The sequence below is a fragment of the Parambassis ranga genome, chromosome 4 (assembly GCF_900634625.1).
Source record: "Parambassis ranga chromosome 4, fParRan2.1, whole genome shotgun sequence".
Lineage (NCBI taxonomy): Eukaryota > Metazoa > Chordata > Actinopteri > Ambassidae > Parambassis > Parambassis ranga.
This window is the reverse complement of record NC_041025.1, coordinates 6,565,942-6,582,542: the sequence shown is the minus strand read 5'-3', so window position 1 is coordinate 6,582,542 and position 16,601 is coordinate 6,565,942. Positions and strand designations below refer to the sequence as shown.

The following is a 16,601-nucleotide window of genomic DNA, read 5'->3' as shown; positions in this document are numbered from 1 at the left end:
AAATGAGAATAAAGTTCTTTTTTTTTCAGAGGAAATTTTGTAAGATTGTGTCACAGTTACAAGGAAGTGATGGCCTACAAACAGCCTACAAGTGTGTTACAGGAGGACAGCTACAGGAAGTGTAGGTAACAAGCAGGTGTTTCCTCTGTCTCCATGAGAGAGGCAAAACAAAAAGTTAAGTTCACACTGCTGTGAGGAAAAGGTGCAGTTCACTGTAGATGCCCAGTAACACGTGTGGTCTTCAGTGCTGTGTTTAGGTGCAAACCACCTGTGTGTCTATGACAGATTTTGTTACTTTATAATGGCAAAAATTGTACAATAGCTTGTTGAATAGCTATCACAGTCATCACGGACACAGTGAGAGTTGTTATATTAAGGTTCCCAGTAGGACTTAAAAAAAAAAAACGGCGTCTTCTGTACATGACAAAGAAGGCTCAGAGAAAAGATACAGTTTAGTTTGACTGCTTTACATAAATAATACAGAGGGGGGCAGAGAAGAGGCCTCTAAGACTTCCAGAAGCAGATTCAGTAGAGTCATGCTGAGTTATATTTACTGGTAGCCCTTAAACACGATTCAGACAGTTACCCTCTGTTGATTCAACACTCGCACATTAGAGCTTCACCTCTGTAATAGAAGCGTTATGTTGTGTTGAGCAAATGATTTATTTACAACCATGGTGACACAGTTGGCTACAAAATCAACAAAAAAAAACGTAGGTTGGCTATTGCAGTGGCCAGCCATGGTTGTGATTGGCTGCTGAGGACATATACGTCCGTGTTTTTCTCGAATACAGTATGTGCATGCTCGCAACATTTGTTTACATATATCAGTGCGATTGTATTAGAATATCTGAATGTGAAGCCCACTTTAGCATGATAATAGTACCAGCCAGTGTGTGTGCGTGGAGGGTTACGAGGTGATGGGGGGTTTTTCTTTGTTTCACAGTCAGGATGAGTTTTCATGTTGAGATGTGGAGTTGAGGGAGGGAAGGGACCGACTGACTCTTCAGGTGCTTTAGAGTTTGTGTGGGCAGTGTGCGGTTGGGACAGGGGGTGTTATTTGATGATCTGAGGACAGTCACTCCAGGCTTTGGCCTTTCGTTTGGCCAATGCCAGCCAGGCTGGCTCTGTGGAAACCTGTGGAGAGTCACTGGAGGGGAAGCGCTTTGACACCTCCTTGACAGCAGGTGGCGATGGTGTGGAGTCTGCGATCTCAACTAAAATGACATGAATTCAAGACAGGATTAGTGTTAATCTTGTTTGTTTTTCTGTTAAGGATTAATAAAGGATTTTTTTTTCATTTGTTTTGCTAAATATTTATAAAATCATCCATCAGAGTAAACTATTTTCAAAATACATGAGCACAAAAAAGCCTATTGACCCTATTCATCATTAAAATATAGCTACATACCGGTGACAGAGCTCGGTAAAGTGTTGGCTTTTTTCAGGTGTTCTCGTCGCTCAAATCGTCCCAGGAGGCTGTCGGGTCTCTTGGGCTCCTCTGGTGTCTGAGGTTTAGAAGAAGGACTGGTGCTCCCGCTTCCTCTGCTCTCTGTGGGACTCACCAGCAAAACCTGCAGAAGTGATTTGGGATTTTTTTCAGAGGTAGGAAACTACAGAGAATGTTAAAAAGAATATTGACAGAAGTGACCTGGTGTGCATACACTGTCTCTCTCTCGAGCTTGTTTTTCTGCCAGTTTGGCCTCTCTTTGGCTGCGTCGCTCCTCTCGGTTCTGCTGCTGCTCCCTGAAGCCCTTCTGCTTCTGAAGGGCCAGTGTGATCCATAGTGGTCCAGCCTCCTTCTCCTGGACCCTTGCACTGTCCAGGGAGTGTCGGCTCTGCAGGGATGGTTTTTCTGCAAGGGGACACAGGGACACTTTGACATAAGTATGGTTGTGTAGTGTTTTACACCTTTTATACAGTCCCCGTGCTAATAAGAATGATTAGGATGCATTTCTATGATCCTCCCTGCTTACATCCCATTAAGGGGGCATGCCAAAGCTGTTAAATCCTACCGAAGACTGACTCTTGTATGTATCTCTTGTGAAGGACCCATCTAACCAAGGAAGTACATAGTTTATTTTTGATTTTGACACAAACCTCTCCTGATGAGCTCCGTCTTTCTGTCCACCTTCTCTCGCCAAGGGATGTTAATGGAGGGGAAGAATGATCTCTTCTCCTTGGGCTCCTCTTCCCCTTGGGTCTGACCGTGACTGCCCCTGTGTAACTTTCCCACTGCAGCAGGTTCCTCACTCCTGCTCACCTGCTCCTGGCTGCATGAATCTGCACCACCTGTCCTTATGTCATCACTGGGATGTCCATACATTTTCTTAGGTAGTGGTGAAAGAGGAGGCGTTGGGACTGTGCCTGTAGGCTTGGGTGACGTCGTTGGTCTCCTATAGATTGGTGGCTTGGAGAGCACTTTCTCACTTTCGCTGTGTGCAGCCGGGCTGGTAGACTTACCCAGTTTACCCCGAGGGACAGCCGGGGAGGCAGAGGCATGCAAGTACTTGCCGGCTGCACCCTCTTTCTGGGGCGATGTTGGACTGGATTTGTCAGAAAAGACAGAGGAAGCATCAGAGTCTGGCTCAATGGGAGTGAGAGGTGAAGGGACGCCGTCAAAGCTGTCCCCAGCACTATAGCGCTTCTTTCTTTTCTCTGTGGACTGTTCACTGTGAAAACGCAGAGAGTAGTTGGTCCTTCTCAGCTTTATGCCAAAAGGAGAGGGCTTATCCTCACTATCCTGCCCCTGCTCCTCCCCCTCTTCTCTGTTTTCACATGACTCTGCCTCACTCTGAGACCTGCTCTTCAGCTCTTCTCCCTCAGGTTTGTCTCCAGGACTAGGAACCAGGAAAGAGGGGAGGTCTTTGGCAAACATACACTCCTCCGCTCCTCTTTCTACGATGCGGACAGTTTTACTCGTCCTGCTCTGTGGTTTGCTGCTAGGAGCTGGGGAGACTGCGATGGAGCCATCAGTGTCCTCTCCGGCTTCTTTATCATCTGGACCAAACACCTCAGAGTTCCTGTTTGAATCTCCAAACTTCTTCTTTGCAGGGGTGATGGAGAACTTGGCGCTGGCAGACATAGTCTTCCTGAGGCTGGTGTGAGCAAACAGAGGCTCTTCTTCGCTGCTTGGCTGAGGCTGGCTCCTGGTCGGTTCTGGGTACTCATCATACTTCCCTTCCTCCACCCCCTTGAATATCCTTGATCTGATACTTGCCCACTCTGCCAGGACAGCTGCACTGGACTGGTCAGTGGAAGGTGCAGACTCGTTAAGGGATTTGGTTTTTCCAGACTTGCGATCCGGAGAAGTCTTGCTCTTGGTCGGTGGTGTTCCCTGGGCTTTTCTATCCTCTCCCAAACCCAGCAGGGACTTGCAAGCAGTGTCTTTGATCTGGTCTAAATTGACAGCTGTCCCACATAGCTGGGCTCCTGTCACTAAGATGGCTGTGTGGGGGACATATGGTGACATTGGCAGGTTGGGGGAGTCGGGCCCTTCAGAGGAGGAAGCCTTGGCTCCCTCTTTTTGATCAGAGACAGCAGCACTCTGGTGGCTGGAGGCCGGCGTAACAGGCGTTAGGTTGACCTTCTGGAAGAGAATCTGTTTCTCTCCAGAGGAAACTTTGAAAGAGAAGGGCCTCTGCCTCTCTTCCATTTCCTTCCAGCGCAACTCCTCAGCTTTCCTCTTCCTCTCTTGCGGGTCAGAGCTCCCATCAGGCTCCTCAGAGGACAACCTCCTCTGCTCCTCCTCCTTTCTCATCCTCTCCTCTGCCTCCAGTTTTTTCTTTTCTTCAATTTCATGTAGTCTCTCTTCCTCCTCCCTTCTCTTTCTTTCTTCTTCTTCCTCTTTTAGCTTCCTCTTCCTCTCCGCCTCGAGCTCCTGCTGCTTCCTTGCCTCTTCCTCTTGTTTCCTCCTTTCCTCCTCCTCCTGCCTCTTCCTTTCCTCTTCCTCTCTCCTCCTCTGCTCTTCTAGCTGCCGTCGCTCCTCCTCTTCTCGCATCCTCCTTTCCTCTTCCAGCCTCCTCATCTGCTCCTCCTCCTCTCGCCGCCTCTTTTCTTCCTCCTCTCTGATCCTCCTCTCTTCCTCCTCCCTCCTCTTTCGCTCTGCTTCTTCTCGCTGCCTCCTCTCCTCCTCTTCTTGCTGCTGCTTACGACACCTCTCCTCCTCCAGTTCACGCAGCCTCACCTCTTCTGCTCTCTTCCTCCTCTCTTCTTCCTCCTGCCTGAGCCTCTGCTCCTCCAGCTCTATCCTCCGTCTCGCCTCCTGTTGTTCCTCCTCATGGAGTCTTTGCTTTTTAAAGCGTTCTAGAGACTCAACAGATGCTCTGCGCCAGTCGTCTGTGGAGACTCCTGCTGCCTCCAGCTCCTCTTGCACCGCACCGGGAACAGATACCTCCTGGAGGTCCTGGGGAAGGCAGAAGTATTAGTCTCTATTGTATCAATAACAAACGTATGAACAGCATGCTAACACAAGTTTAGGTCTGGCTCACCTGTGTGAATCGTCGGTGCTTGCGGGAAATCCTCTGGTTTTTTGGTTTGACGGAGAGTTTATGTTTGGCAGCAGTGTTGTCTAAGCGGGGAACTGACTGCGGAACGGCATCCAGGTTAATGGACTCGATTGTACCAGTGGGTGGAAGAACTCGTTTGGACCTTGGAGACTTCACTGGGGGGCTGTGTGGTCCAGCTGATTGAGCTCCCAGGACCTGCTTTTGGCACAATAACAGAAATAAATGGTTTAAAGAGGCATTCCAGCAGTTTAGCATCTACAAGTTTTTCTACAGTTACTGCTACTGCTACAGTTCCCACAATGCAACTCAACAGTTCTGTTGGAGATTTAGGTATGTTATATTAAACAAGCTGATAAGTTCCTACCTTTGGCTCCTCTTTTGGTGGCTCAGCTTCTACCTGAGCCAAAACCTTCAGAGGGCTGCGGGGAACCTCTTCTTCATCTGAACTGCCCTCATCTCCCTCACTCTTCCTCAGAGAAGAAGGCCTTTGGCCAAATTTTATTCCTTGTGCTATCTGCCTCTGTGTGATCAAAACAACAAGAATGCAACAGAGCATAAAAGAAATGTTCCACCTCTTGAGTGTACGCCTATAGTGAGACCCACCTGCAGATTCCTAACTTTATCCGATACGTTTTCCTGTGACATGCTGTGATCTAGGCTGGGCTCCTTCACCGGCTCCTCTGGGATGAAGATGCTGTCGTGTGAGAGCGCTCGGGATCCGATGGGATTCAAGTCACTGCAGGAGAATCAGAAGAGTGACTTCAGTCCTCACAGTCCTCCCTTCAAGTCCCCCTTCATTTAAGCAGGCTGCATGTCATGCTGGCTGTTTCACCCAGTAGAGGCTGACATGGTGTTTTTAAGCAGAGCCTCACCCTTTTCTCTACAGATTGTGTAACCACAGCTTGCAGGATTTATTATAGTGTCTCACACTTTAAACTTTCTAAAAGAAGCCAAGCTTTCCTCCTAAAATCAATCATCATGCTTGCTGCAGTCATCTTAAAACCAGAGGAACAGCTCAGTTTCCCTGATCAGACTGACAAATACCCATTTATGTACTGACCTCAGATTTTGATTAGACTCCTCATCTTCAGATGCAACTCCATTGCACACTTCCCCAGTAGAAAAACTGGCTTTTAGCTTGGCTCCGTCCAGGTGTCCTTTCACCTCCCTTTTCTTCTTCTTCCCAAACAGTCGTCTAAAGGGCTGGAATTTGCCCTGTCGCCTTCTCTCTGTGCCAGCAAAATAAAATAGATGATAACCACAGCTACACGCAATCAGCTTAGCAATCTACATATCTCAACCTCAGGCAGGATAACGAGCAGGACGGTGCCTATGGGTGTGTTTTATCTGTGAGCGTGTGTGTTAATGATGAAATGCAATCGACAGAAATTAAATCAAAACTGCAGATGAGATGAGAGGAAAACCTTGGCTCTTTAAGTTAATACTTACTTGTATTTACAGGAAGTTGGGAATATAAACACCAGCACCCTTGGTGGCTTTTAAAAAGAATCCTGATTTAAGTACCGAAATCCCACAAAGACATCCTGCATATCCACACAGCTCCAAAAGTCATTGGTCGAATTTGTCTGACCTGCCTTTCTCTTAATAACTACTCATCATTATACACACCGCACGTTTCGCAGCTAATAAGTCTGATTAACATATCAGTCACTGAGATAATTACTGCAACTGTGTTAAATTGGAACGATAAAGGAGCAATATGCTGCAATAAACCCTGTTACTGCTGGCTCATGTGGAAGAAATTAACTTTGGACTTTCAGCCGATATCTCATTTCCTCATCATCCTTCAGGCCAGGAAACGATGAACTCTAACACATAAGAGAACATCTCCCATGTGTAAAGACAAAAATGACTCTCCAGATCCCACAGATGAGACTTGTTGACTTCATGTCATTCCAAAGCGTAAACATCTTATTTTTAATACAGAGGGCTCCTCAGTGATACAGCCTGCTTGTGCGTGTCTGTTTTGCTTTTGTCTGTGTAACGTGTGCATCTGTGTACTTGTGGAGGTCTACTGGATGCACTAAGTGGGTGAGGTTACACAGCCACAAAGCTACTCTACACCACTGTGCAGACAGGCCTTCTCAGGGCTCTGTGGGTATCCCTTTCAGAGCTATAAGTAGCAACTGGTGTGGGATTTCACTTCACATGCTGCTCGCTAAACCAGAGGCATCATGGGAAATGATACAGTGAACTAATTTCCCTACTCCTTAACCCTGAAGTGTGTGTCTTCATGTTTGTGTGGGAGAGTAAAGACAGCCTGTTGTGTGCATATGTACAGCCTACTGACAGAAATATGATTATAATATGAAATATGATGTGAAGGGTGGGAAGTGTTTCTTACATTTATATAAATAGGCAGGTTTAACTAAAAGGCACAGAAGTCACTCTACCAAGATTACAGTAGGTCTGAAATATGTGCTGTAGAGCCTCACAGGATCACCGATCAGGGCGCAATACTATAATTCATTCAAGCTCTTTCTTTTAGGAACAAAAATTATTCCCTCTTTCGTCTTGTTTGATGGACGGCACCCTCCTGTCTGTAACCTTAATATTTATAAAGTGTGCTTGCTTTTGCACACAGTGTGGAAACTGGAAAACAGCTAGCCAACCTGACAACAAGCATAGCATTCTAAATATGATTTACTTATTCCATGGCTGAGGCAGAAAAAAATGTCTTGTGTGTCTTTAATGTTATGTGTGGACTTTAAGTCTTCATAGGCCATGGCCAGTGAATGTCAGCATCACAGCAAGATGTGTTATTGTGGAAGATATCATAATCACATGATAATGTGATTATAAACCTTAAGTGCTGTAAATTTGTGAAGATGTGCTTTTCAGACAGAATAATACATCATCATAAAGGATCAATGATGTTATTAGTCTTTGTTTTTCTCTATACTCTTCTGATAAGATAAGTAGTATGCCTTTATTCTCAGTCTAAAGTGCTGCAGCTGATATTATGGTGCAGCACGGATGCTCTGTCTCCCTGCAGCATGCTCTCCCAGCATCAGGGTCTGTCCAGTAGTACAAAACCCATAATGCACTGCCGTGGGCATGCTCACACACTCATGCGTGAAACGAGAAAGGACACGTTTTTCTGCAGAGTAGACGACTCAGCGACAGCTCTCCACAGAGCGGCAACACAACCCAACATGAGGGTTAACTCTTGTTTCCTGTGTGCTCGCAGTGCTCTGTGTTTTGACCCCGATCCTCGTCTCAGACCATCATTCCAGCCATCCGATCAGAAGGGAAAAAAAAAATCCACATCTGATGAAGACACATTAACATGCTGGAGGCAAAGAAAAGCAGCAGGAGGCCAGCTCAGAAAAAACTGCTTTGGAATTCCACTTGATCCACAAATCTGTGATAAAATAGTGCAGCAAAGTAACATTCAAAGAGAGAATTAATGGATTTTCTTTATCACTTATAGAAGATGTTGACATATTCCTCTGTTTAAACTAGTTAGCTTAAACACAGAAAAGAAGAGGAAATCACAATAACTTTAATAATAATTGATTAGTGAGTGTTAAAATGAGGTCTCTGTGTCTTTTATGGGTGGTTGACCCAGTGGTGTACACCATTATTCTGCAAGGTCAAAGGAGTCTGGTTGCAGTGACAATAGTCCTAATTTACTGATAAAATACTTGTTCTTTGAATCTGATTGGATCTTTTGGTGAACCTTTATTAGATCTCTAAGACATCCTGCTGACCCTGATTACAGCAGCTTCCTCCCTCCTTCTCCACACACATGTCCATCACAATCTACTGTAGGTAATACAATGACTGGATCTGACTAAACAACCTCACATCAAGCAAACAAATATAGCCCTGTAAGCCTGCAAGAACATATTTTGTGGCAAGAGTAAATACATTTTGACTCTTGGTGCTGTTGACCAAATAAATGTCTATAAATAAATAAATTCACAATATTCTCTTCCTCCTATTTCCAGTCTTCGTGCTAATCTAAGCTAAGCAGCAGCAGATAGCATATGCTCCTTCCTGTACACAGATGTATTGTCTTCAGTCACTCAATGTGTTTCTTTCTTTCCTTTGCACCACTGATGTAATCTTTGTTTGGACTTTGCATGATGGCACCCTGATCAGATTAGTTATTTGCTCATAAGGATCAAAGAAAAGAAGAAAAGAAAATCACTCCACCAGGACACAGCACTCCACCAGGAAAGGCTCCTGTGAACCTTTTCTATCAACTTAAACCCATCACCACACCATGCAGTTCTTAAAGGGACAGTGATAAAACAGAGGTCAGATCGTTCTCATGATGTGATCAGTTTCATGTGTTTGTTGCACTGTCTCTTTAAGATGTCTGTAAAAGCACTCATTTTTTTCTATTTACCTGGGCCTTTGGATTCGGTTACCTCTAAAAGCATCTCATGCTTGGTTTCTGTGGCGTCCGTTGCCATAGTGACTGCACACCTTGGCTGTGACGAGACAAGAGGGAAGTGAACATGGCGATGCTGTTATTGGCTTTACTGCTTTGAGACAAAAGGAGCAGAGGTGCATGAGAGATCGGGACATGAGCAACACTGCACGCTGCAGTGCACTTCCACATGTCCAGGTTTTAAACTTGGGTCTGCGTTGCCTTTAGCATCATCATCAAAATTAGTTTTTTCTTAGAATTGGCTTGATTGGAAGATGAGAAAACCTGTGCTGTTTTAAAAGCAAGATGAGCTCTCTGGGACTGTTGAAGGATTGTTGGTGCAGAAATTGTGATTCTAAAAAAAAATCAGCTGTACATCTGAAATGGCTACTAAGATGCAAGTCATCCCACAACATAGTAAAAACCCATCTCAGCATCTGTTTTGAACATTAAGCACAATCAGCACGCATCGTTAGAGATAAACAGGAATAAAGACAGACCACCTTTTTAGCATCTCATTAACTACCATCAACAAACCACATACGACTTCCTGAACCCTAAGACCCCCGCGTCCTCCAGCCAACACCTGCCTGCAGCATGCCGGCAGAGCCAGAGGTTTTCTAAAGAAATGTGCGCAAAAAGCACCCTGGTTTAAAACCAGGCACAGACAGTACTGAGAGAGCTGTCTCCAGTGGGATCAGCATGCCGTGGGCTTCCTTCCTGAGGGTGACAGAGCCGGACAGACTCTCTCAGAAATGTCTCGTCCCTCCAAAAAAAAGGCTCTTTGTCCGGTCTGACTCCAGCCAGCACAGAACAAGGAGCGAACAAGCATGTTTGGTAGTAGGAGTGTGTGAACACAGACAGTGTGTGTGTATAGTAAACAGAGAGACTGTCTGTGATTGTGTCACTCTGAAGCGAGATATTGCTCTTTGTTATTGTTTGTCTGTACGGCGGCCTGTCCTAATGTTGTGTGCTCAGAAGCTTGTAGTGTTGTGTTTGTGGGTGTGCATTGTCCAACTGCTGCAGAGGACAGATAGATGGGATGAGAGAAGCACGAGGAGCAGCCATGTGCTTCACAGAAGCAGAGGAAAATGCCTTTGACAAGGAGACAGCTGCATCATAGTATGGCAGTGGCATAACACGATGCTGCATCTCAGCGCTTTCCCACGACCCAGCAGCTCAACATCCTTTGGGCCACACAACTATCAGAGTCCTGATGGCGAGGCTTATAGTGGTGCAGTGCCATAACCTTACAGCACAAGTAGCTTGCTGACAAAGCAGACAGATGGACGTAGTGGAGCCATGTAACGGTTTACCTATTTCAGCTGCACAGCTCGAGATGGCTGCGCACCACTGCAGTAAAACCTTAGGGAACATCGATCTGCCTTTCTGCACAAAGCTCGTTTTACCCAGATGAACGTCGCTGCTGCCTCCGCCGCGGCTTTGGGAAAGAACAGTGAAATAAATACAGAACAGAGACACAAAAGAGTAGGTTTTGGTTCGTTAGGTCTGTAAGCATCAGCATCAGGTGCAGTCAGAGTGAGAACCATGAGCATGATGACGTAGGGAGTGATGTATGAGGAAGCAGTGCCAAACAGAAGGATGTGATCAGGATGTTTAAGAGTGAAATAGCTCAGCTCTCTCTATCTTTGCTGGTCTAGATTTACTCATCAACACCAACTCTATATCCCATTCTTTAACATTATCTGAAGTTTATGCAGCCTCTGGTTTCCATGGCAACCCATTGGCAGCAGCCAGAAGGGACAGACACATCACAAAATCAACACACACACACACACACACACACACAAAATCCTCACAACTACAGACTGAAACTGTTCACCGACCACACACCTGCAAATGCACAAGCTCAACTCTCTCTCACCCTGATGTGGTTAATTCAACAGCAGCTGCACTGTGCAGCACAAAGTGGCAGCATGTCCACAAGGACAGCAAAGGAGCATCCAAGTGCACTCATTATTTAGCACACCAAATATGGAAAATGAATATCAGAGGTGTGTGTGTGTGTGTGTGGTGATGAATCACTGCCTATGGGACTGTGACACAGTGACATAAATTCCACACAATCATCCTGTTTATACGGAAAGAAAGTATACTTTTCTCAAACGTCACCATCACTTGCACATGTGTATGGATTGGATCACCAATTTATAGACTCAGTGCTGCGCCCTCTCCTCTGCATATTCTTTGAGCACACCCAGTATACACTACAACACCTACTTCCAAACCTCAACTCTTACCATCTTTAACAGTGCAGGGCAGAGAGATGCTGTCAGCAGCCTTCTTCTTCTGCCTCTTTATTACATAGAATAGTGGGAAACCAAATCTCTCAGAGGTGTATGTGCAATGTTTAACAGCCTCTGTAGCTTTCACAGATCCAAATTTACCATCCACCTCACACTGTGATTGGCAGGCTGTGTATGTGTGTATATTTAGCATGGTTTGTGTCATTCTCAAACAACCCCATTGTGGTTGCCTTTTTAACCAATTACATCACCAGATGGTGAAAGTTTCTGATTTTCCTCCTGGTTGTTCTCAAAGTTGAGCTCAAGGTCAGCTGCCTGGTTAGACACATACCAGGAGACCTGACTGTGCAGTGGGCAGCTTCCTGCTTTTAAAAGGAAATGTTAAATGTGTTGAAACAAATAGCTCTGCTCCATGGGAACATTAAGAGACCACAGCACTGTGAGTGTGTACCTGTGCACAATGGTGCTTGGAGGGTAACACTAATCTCAGCATGCTAAAATTCATAATATGACGATGGTTAGGTTCCCAGTAGTAGTAGTGATATTTCCCAAGTTTACCATCTTAGTTCATTATCTTAGCATGCTAAATGAAACGTCGGAGAATTACCTGAGCCATTGATACAATGTCTGATCAAACAAACATCAAGACTAAACATATTTAGGTCCAATAGGTCTGAGGTACACACCTGAGCTGTCCACTCACTGTAGAGCAGGATGCATGTGGTGAAACAATGGATTTAAGAGTCACATGCTTCATGTATCACATGACCATGGTTATATTTTCCACATTAGCTAACGGTCAACTGACAACGCACGAGTGTGCACACAAACAACAAAAAGGGCGTTTGCTCCAGTCTAAACATCTCACACACAAACAGTGTGACTTATAGTCACAGCTAAAAAAGCAGCAGACTTAACACACTTCTACAACACGGGATGCTGACAGTAGATTTGCACACAGAGCATATGTAGAGCGACGATCTAGATGACATATCTAATACAGTCAAAACGACTACGTAGGAGATGTACGAGTAGCTTTGTGTATTTGTGTGTTTTGATGCCTTCTTACCGTCCTGCAGCCGCTCTGCGTGCGAGGCTATCTGTGAGTGTGTGGCCGTTCCACCTGCCTGCTGTCACCGTGGATCTAGGGCATTACCTGGAGTCAGGTGTCAGATGCAGTAACAACTCAGCTGTGTGTGTGTGTGCAGGAGAACAACTCACTAAGCATCCCTTCATATTCCCGTATTGATGAAAATTTGATTAGCCCTTCTAGGATGCAGTCACATCCTAAGGAATGTAAAGTCATGTCAGAGTGGGCTGCTGGGTGGACATGGCTGCTGGATGAGAAGCACATGTGTGAGGGGAGGGGGGTGTGTCGACAGGGGTAGTGTGAGTGCTGAGCGAGGAGAGATGGGCGTTCTCCTGTGTCTGTTAGTGCTGCTGTGCTGAGGAGGCACAAAGTGACACTTTGTTTTCCTCGCCAGATAGCCAGTGCAGGAGAACAGAGTGGCATTCATCATTTCAACTGGCTGATGCACACAAAGCATTTCTTTGTGGGTTAACAGCAATGCTGTACGCACATGTGTGATTATAATGGTTTGTAATGCGGCGCACCACAGCTGCCTAACTACATTACGGTCTCAAATATCTGTGAAGCTCCAAGCCTTCAGTAGCTGCAGTAACACACACACACACATCCACACAGAGGTTGGATATTGAATTTACTGGAGTTATTTTTGACAGCAAACATCATTTACATGCATGTCTACCAGACGAGAAGCTGCGTTGAAACTAAATGACTACATAAAAGCCTCATTTTACCATTTTATCTGATCTGATCTGGGATCATAATGGCTGTGAGCATCAGCATAGTGTTACAGTGTAATAAGGGCAGCTCCCCCACTCTCAAGTTTTGGCAGGATCACACTGCAGCCTCACAGGGATATGGTAATGATGGGGCTTTACCAACCTGGATGCTGCCTCTATTACAGTAGCACTGCACTTCAAAGACAGACTGCTCTCTGACTGACAGAAATAGAATCCCCCCTCCCATAAAGCAGCACAAACATGCTCTTACAGTTATTCACACCCACACACACACACACAGGGCAAGCAGAGAGTCTTAATGACTCCACTTTATATGACAAGAGGCCAGGTCAATCACCCTCAGCAGCCGCTGCACTTCACATGTGGTAAACCAGTCATTCTGATTTTAATGGAGATGTCTGTACATGTGGCATGTTTTCATATGTTTATGTATTGATGTTTCATAATCTACTTTCATCATGAAATTATATTTAATATGCAAACCCACATATGTATGTGTGAAAAGCATTTGATCTACCGCCAGCTGCATTTCATCTTCAGTTTAGAATTTCCGAGGTGACCTAAATGTCTCACGAACAAATTATAATTTATCCAGAGTAAACCGTGTGTGGTTCATTATATTATCACGGGGCAGAGATGTGTTACATGAACATGTTTGAGTTTATCTAGGGAGCAAAATTCTGATAACACAGAGGACTGGATAACGAGAACAGCCCTCAAAAGAAATGGAAGACTCTTAATTAGCCAACAGTGACTAAACACGGTCCATATATTGATACATACTGATTTATTACTATGGGACAAACTGTATCTTGACCACAGTACAGTTCTAAGGAGCAGTAGGTGCATAAGTCATGAGATTTAATGCAGGTAAACACATGATCAGGTCAACATATGTTCATTTAATGATGGCTAAATCACCCACAGATCAAACGCACACTGACATGATAACTGTTAAATATATAAACCATCAGCCTGGATATGAGGATGATCATAAAAAACACACTCTTCAGACTGAATGGCACATGTGCATGCTTCTTGTCCAGACCTCCCAGGTGATGACCAGTACAGTCTACTGTATGTCTGCTTGTCAGAAAAAAACAGGCCACTTTGCTAAACAGCAGCAGCCTGTGAATTCATCTCTGGCACAGCGCCATCCCTCTCTCTGCCTCTCAGCACCAAAGTCCACTGACGATGACAATCATGCAGCATTGATTTAAGAGCCTCTACGTGTGGAGACATAAATCCATGATTTCATTTTTTTTTGTTCACAGGCCCTCACCATATGACCTGTGCATGCTGACTCAAGCAGCCTGACATTTCCAAAGCTCCTCTATTGACTATCGTAAGACGGTGAAAGACCACATCAACATAGACCTAAAGAGACCGATCAATACGTAACCATTAATGGCAGATTAGCGGATGCTGCCGCACAGGGATTACAGTGTATTAATTGCAGTCACGGAGAACAAAGAAGCTGGCCTCTGCTTTTCTCTCATATTATCACTGATGACACCCGCATGTGGTTACATTGATTAGCTCTGGTTTGGATTTAGGAAAAAGTGGCTATCAATCACCATCTGGCCTGTTGACATCGGCGTTTGCGCATTTCAAGCCCGATTAAATTGCAAGTCCCAGCCCATTTACAGCACACACACACGCACACACATCTGCGAAGGATGGAGCGGATCTGAGCAGGTCAATGAAAAATGAGAGGCGGTCTACAATGACAAGGTCATCAGCGTCGTGAAAATGGGAAACAATCACCATCAAGACAAACATTGTGTTAGACATAAACATGGAAAATCGCGGCACCTTTTGTTTCCGGGCGCGGTTCCTGCCTCCGTTCAGCGCTGAGGTAAAACCCAGCTCCGGCAGCTCCGACCCTTTTGTGTTGCTGATGCTGCGGGTGCCCGACAGGGAGACGCACGCACCGACCGACAGCCCCGCACAGCTGCACGCGTGCGAGATGGAGATGGGAGGGTGTGGCTGCGAGAGAAAGGCGAGCGGAGCGGAGTACGGCGCAGCGCCGACACACGAGCTCCTGTCACGATGCGAGCACGTTACTTTAACGTAAGCTCGTGCTTATCGGAAGTAATTAAAGAAACGAGCTGGATGGAAGCGCTGGAACAACCCCGAGGTGTTAATGTCTGCTGTGTGATCATCAGACTGCTGGCACTGCTGCGGCCTACTGCACGGTTTCATGTAGAGAGGATTAGCGGATTATTATTATTATTATTATTATTATTAGGGGTTTATACAGAAAACTAATCAGCAAATAATTGTTGTAAACATCAAGTATGTTGTAGCACCTCAGATGGGAGAATGTCGCTATGTATGGAAGTAAAGTCAAAATGTTTTGAAATGATCTTTGATAAAATAAGACCCTGATGTGTCACTATGGAAGAACAGACTGTGTGTTTGTGCAGCAATTCATTCAATTTATTAGCCCAAAATAAGGAGCATATCTAATTCACCATAATAGTTTGTTTTTAATTGAAATGTCAGGATGATGCTGAAATGGGTGATTAAATGATTTTAAACACCAAAATCAGCTTTCTAACAGGTAAATGAAATCAAGAGCTATGATAATCAAACACGACATTTTAGGATAATGCACAGCACATTAATACAGAACACCAGGAAACAGAACCATAACAAATAATTCATTATTGCTGTTTATTCTACATCACAGTGACGTGATGATACAGAAACTTTGGGTGGCCACATGCACTTGATTTCACTGCAGGTTTTCTGTATTGACAATATATGTATATATGTTTAAGATTTAACCAGGGGCATCCAGGCTCCTTGTCTTCTGATATCTGACAAATGGCCCGGGCTCACATTTCAAATGTGGTCAACAGCTGCAGCAAATATTTCTTTCTTCTAAAATTCCTCACAGATTTCACATTTTAATTGATCAAATGTTAAATATGTAAATGTAAAAGGTTCTATATTTTCCCTCTGAAATGTAGAATAAAAACTTGAGGCATCAGTCTTCTGTTTAACTTTTTAATGGATACAAAGTGGCTGCAAGACAAAAGCTCAGGGTAATACCTTTGAAAAGCTTTGAGGCAAAGATTATGGGCTCTTTGAGGATCCAATGCTGAGGTAAATCCACTGACTGAACTACATCTCCCAGCTATAGCATGGGACGTTTAAAGAGCCCCAAGACACCAGAGCTGAGGAGTGCACCGTCCTGCACACAGGATGCACATATTACAGGGTTACAGGGTGACACATGGGTGTAGAGATATGCACATTATCACATATTGAGAGACTGATGCGTTCTAAATTTAGAACTCAGCATGTTTGCTTTTCAGTCCTACAAAAGAAAAGAGGGGAAGGATTTTATTTTGAAAGTCTTACTATTCTACTTTGATGATCCTTTGCTCAGCTAACAAAAAATGTCCAGGAGGAAAAAGATTAGCAGCATGAACACAGGATCCTCCACACTGACAACAAATGCGGTTATTCTACCGTAAACTTCTGTTGGGTTCAAGCGTGTCCACCGAGAGTCTTTTATTTTGACAGCACAAACAGGAAGTGCTGTTTAGTTTAGCGCTAGCGCGCTTGACGCATTTTTGAACTTCA

At 44.8% G+C, this 16,601-nt stretch overlaps 1 protein-coding gene across 2 annotated transcripts; it reads right to left on the bottom strand.

Moving 5' to 3' along the window:
• Positions 1–2: 2 nt before the first annotated feature.
• Positions 3–14,980, bottom strand: cracd (capping protein inhibiting regulator of actin dynamics). Of its 2 annotated transcripts, none has more exons than XM_028404390.1 (9): positions 14,820–14,980; positions 5,569–5,737; positions 5,112–5,244; positions 4,873–5,028; positions 4,491–4,706; positions 2,101–4,405; positions 1,665–1,855; positions 1,412–1,574; positions 3–1,217 (listed from the first exon to the last, which is right to left on the bottom strand). In XM_028404390.1, the coding sequence occupies exons 3-9, from the start codon at positions 5,151–5,153 to the stop codon at positions 1,057–1,059; spliced, it is 3,234 nt and encodes a 1,077-aa protein (XP_028260191.1). In that variant the 5' UTR covers positions 5,154–5,244; positions 5,569–5,737; positions 14,820–14,980; the 3' UTR covers positions 3–1,056. The 2 variants fall into 2 exon arrangements, with proteins under 2 accessions (XP_028260191.1, XP_028260192.1); XM_028404391.1 differs by having other exon boundaries at positions 4,491–4,703.
• Positions 14,981–16,601: the final 1,621 nt, after the last annotated feature.

Coding starts and splice junctions, on each gene's coding strand:
- cracd (XM_028404390.1), bottom strand. CDS start 5,153: ATGTCACAGGAAAACGTATCGGATAAAGTTAGGAATCTGCAG. Junction 5,029..5,111: donor ATAAAGTTAGGAATCTGCAG/GTGGGTCTCACT, acceptor TTGATCACACAG/AGGCAGATAGCACAAGGAAT. Junction 4,707..4,872: donor CACCAAAAGAGGAGCCAAAG/GTAGGAACTTAT, acceptor TTGTGCCAAAAG/CAGGTCCTGGGAGCTCAATC.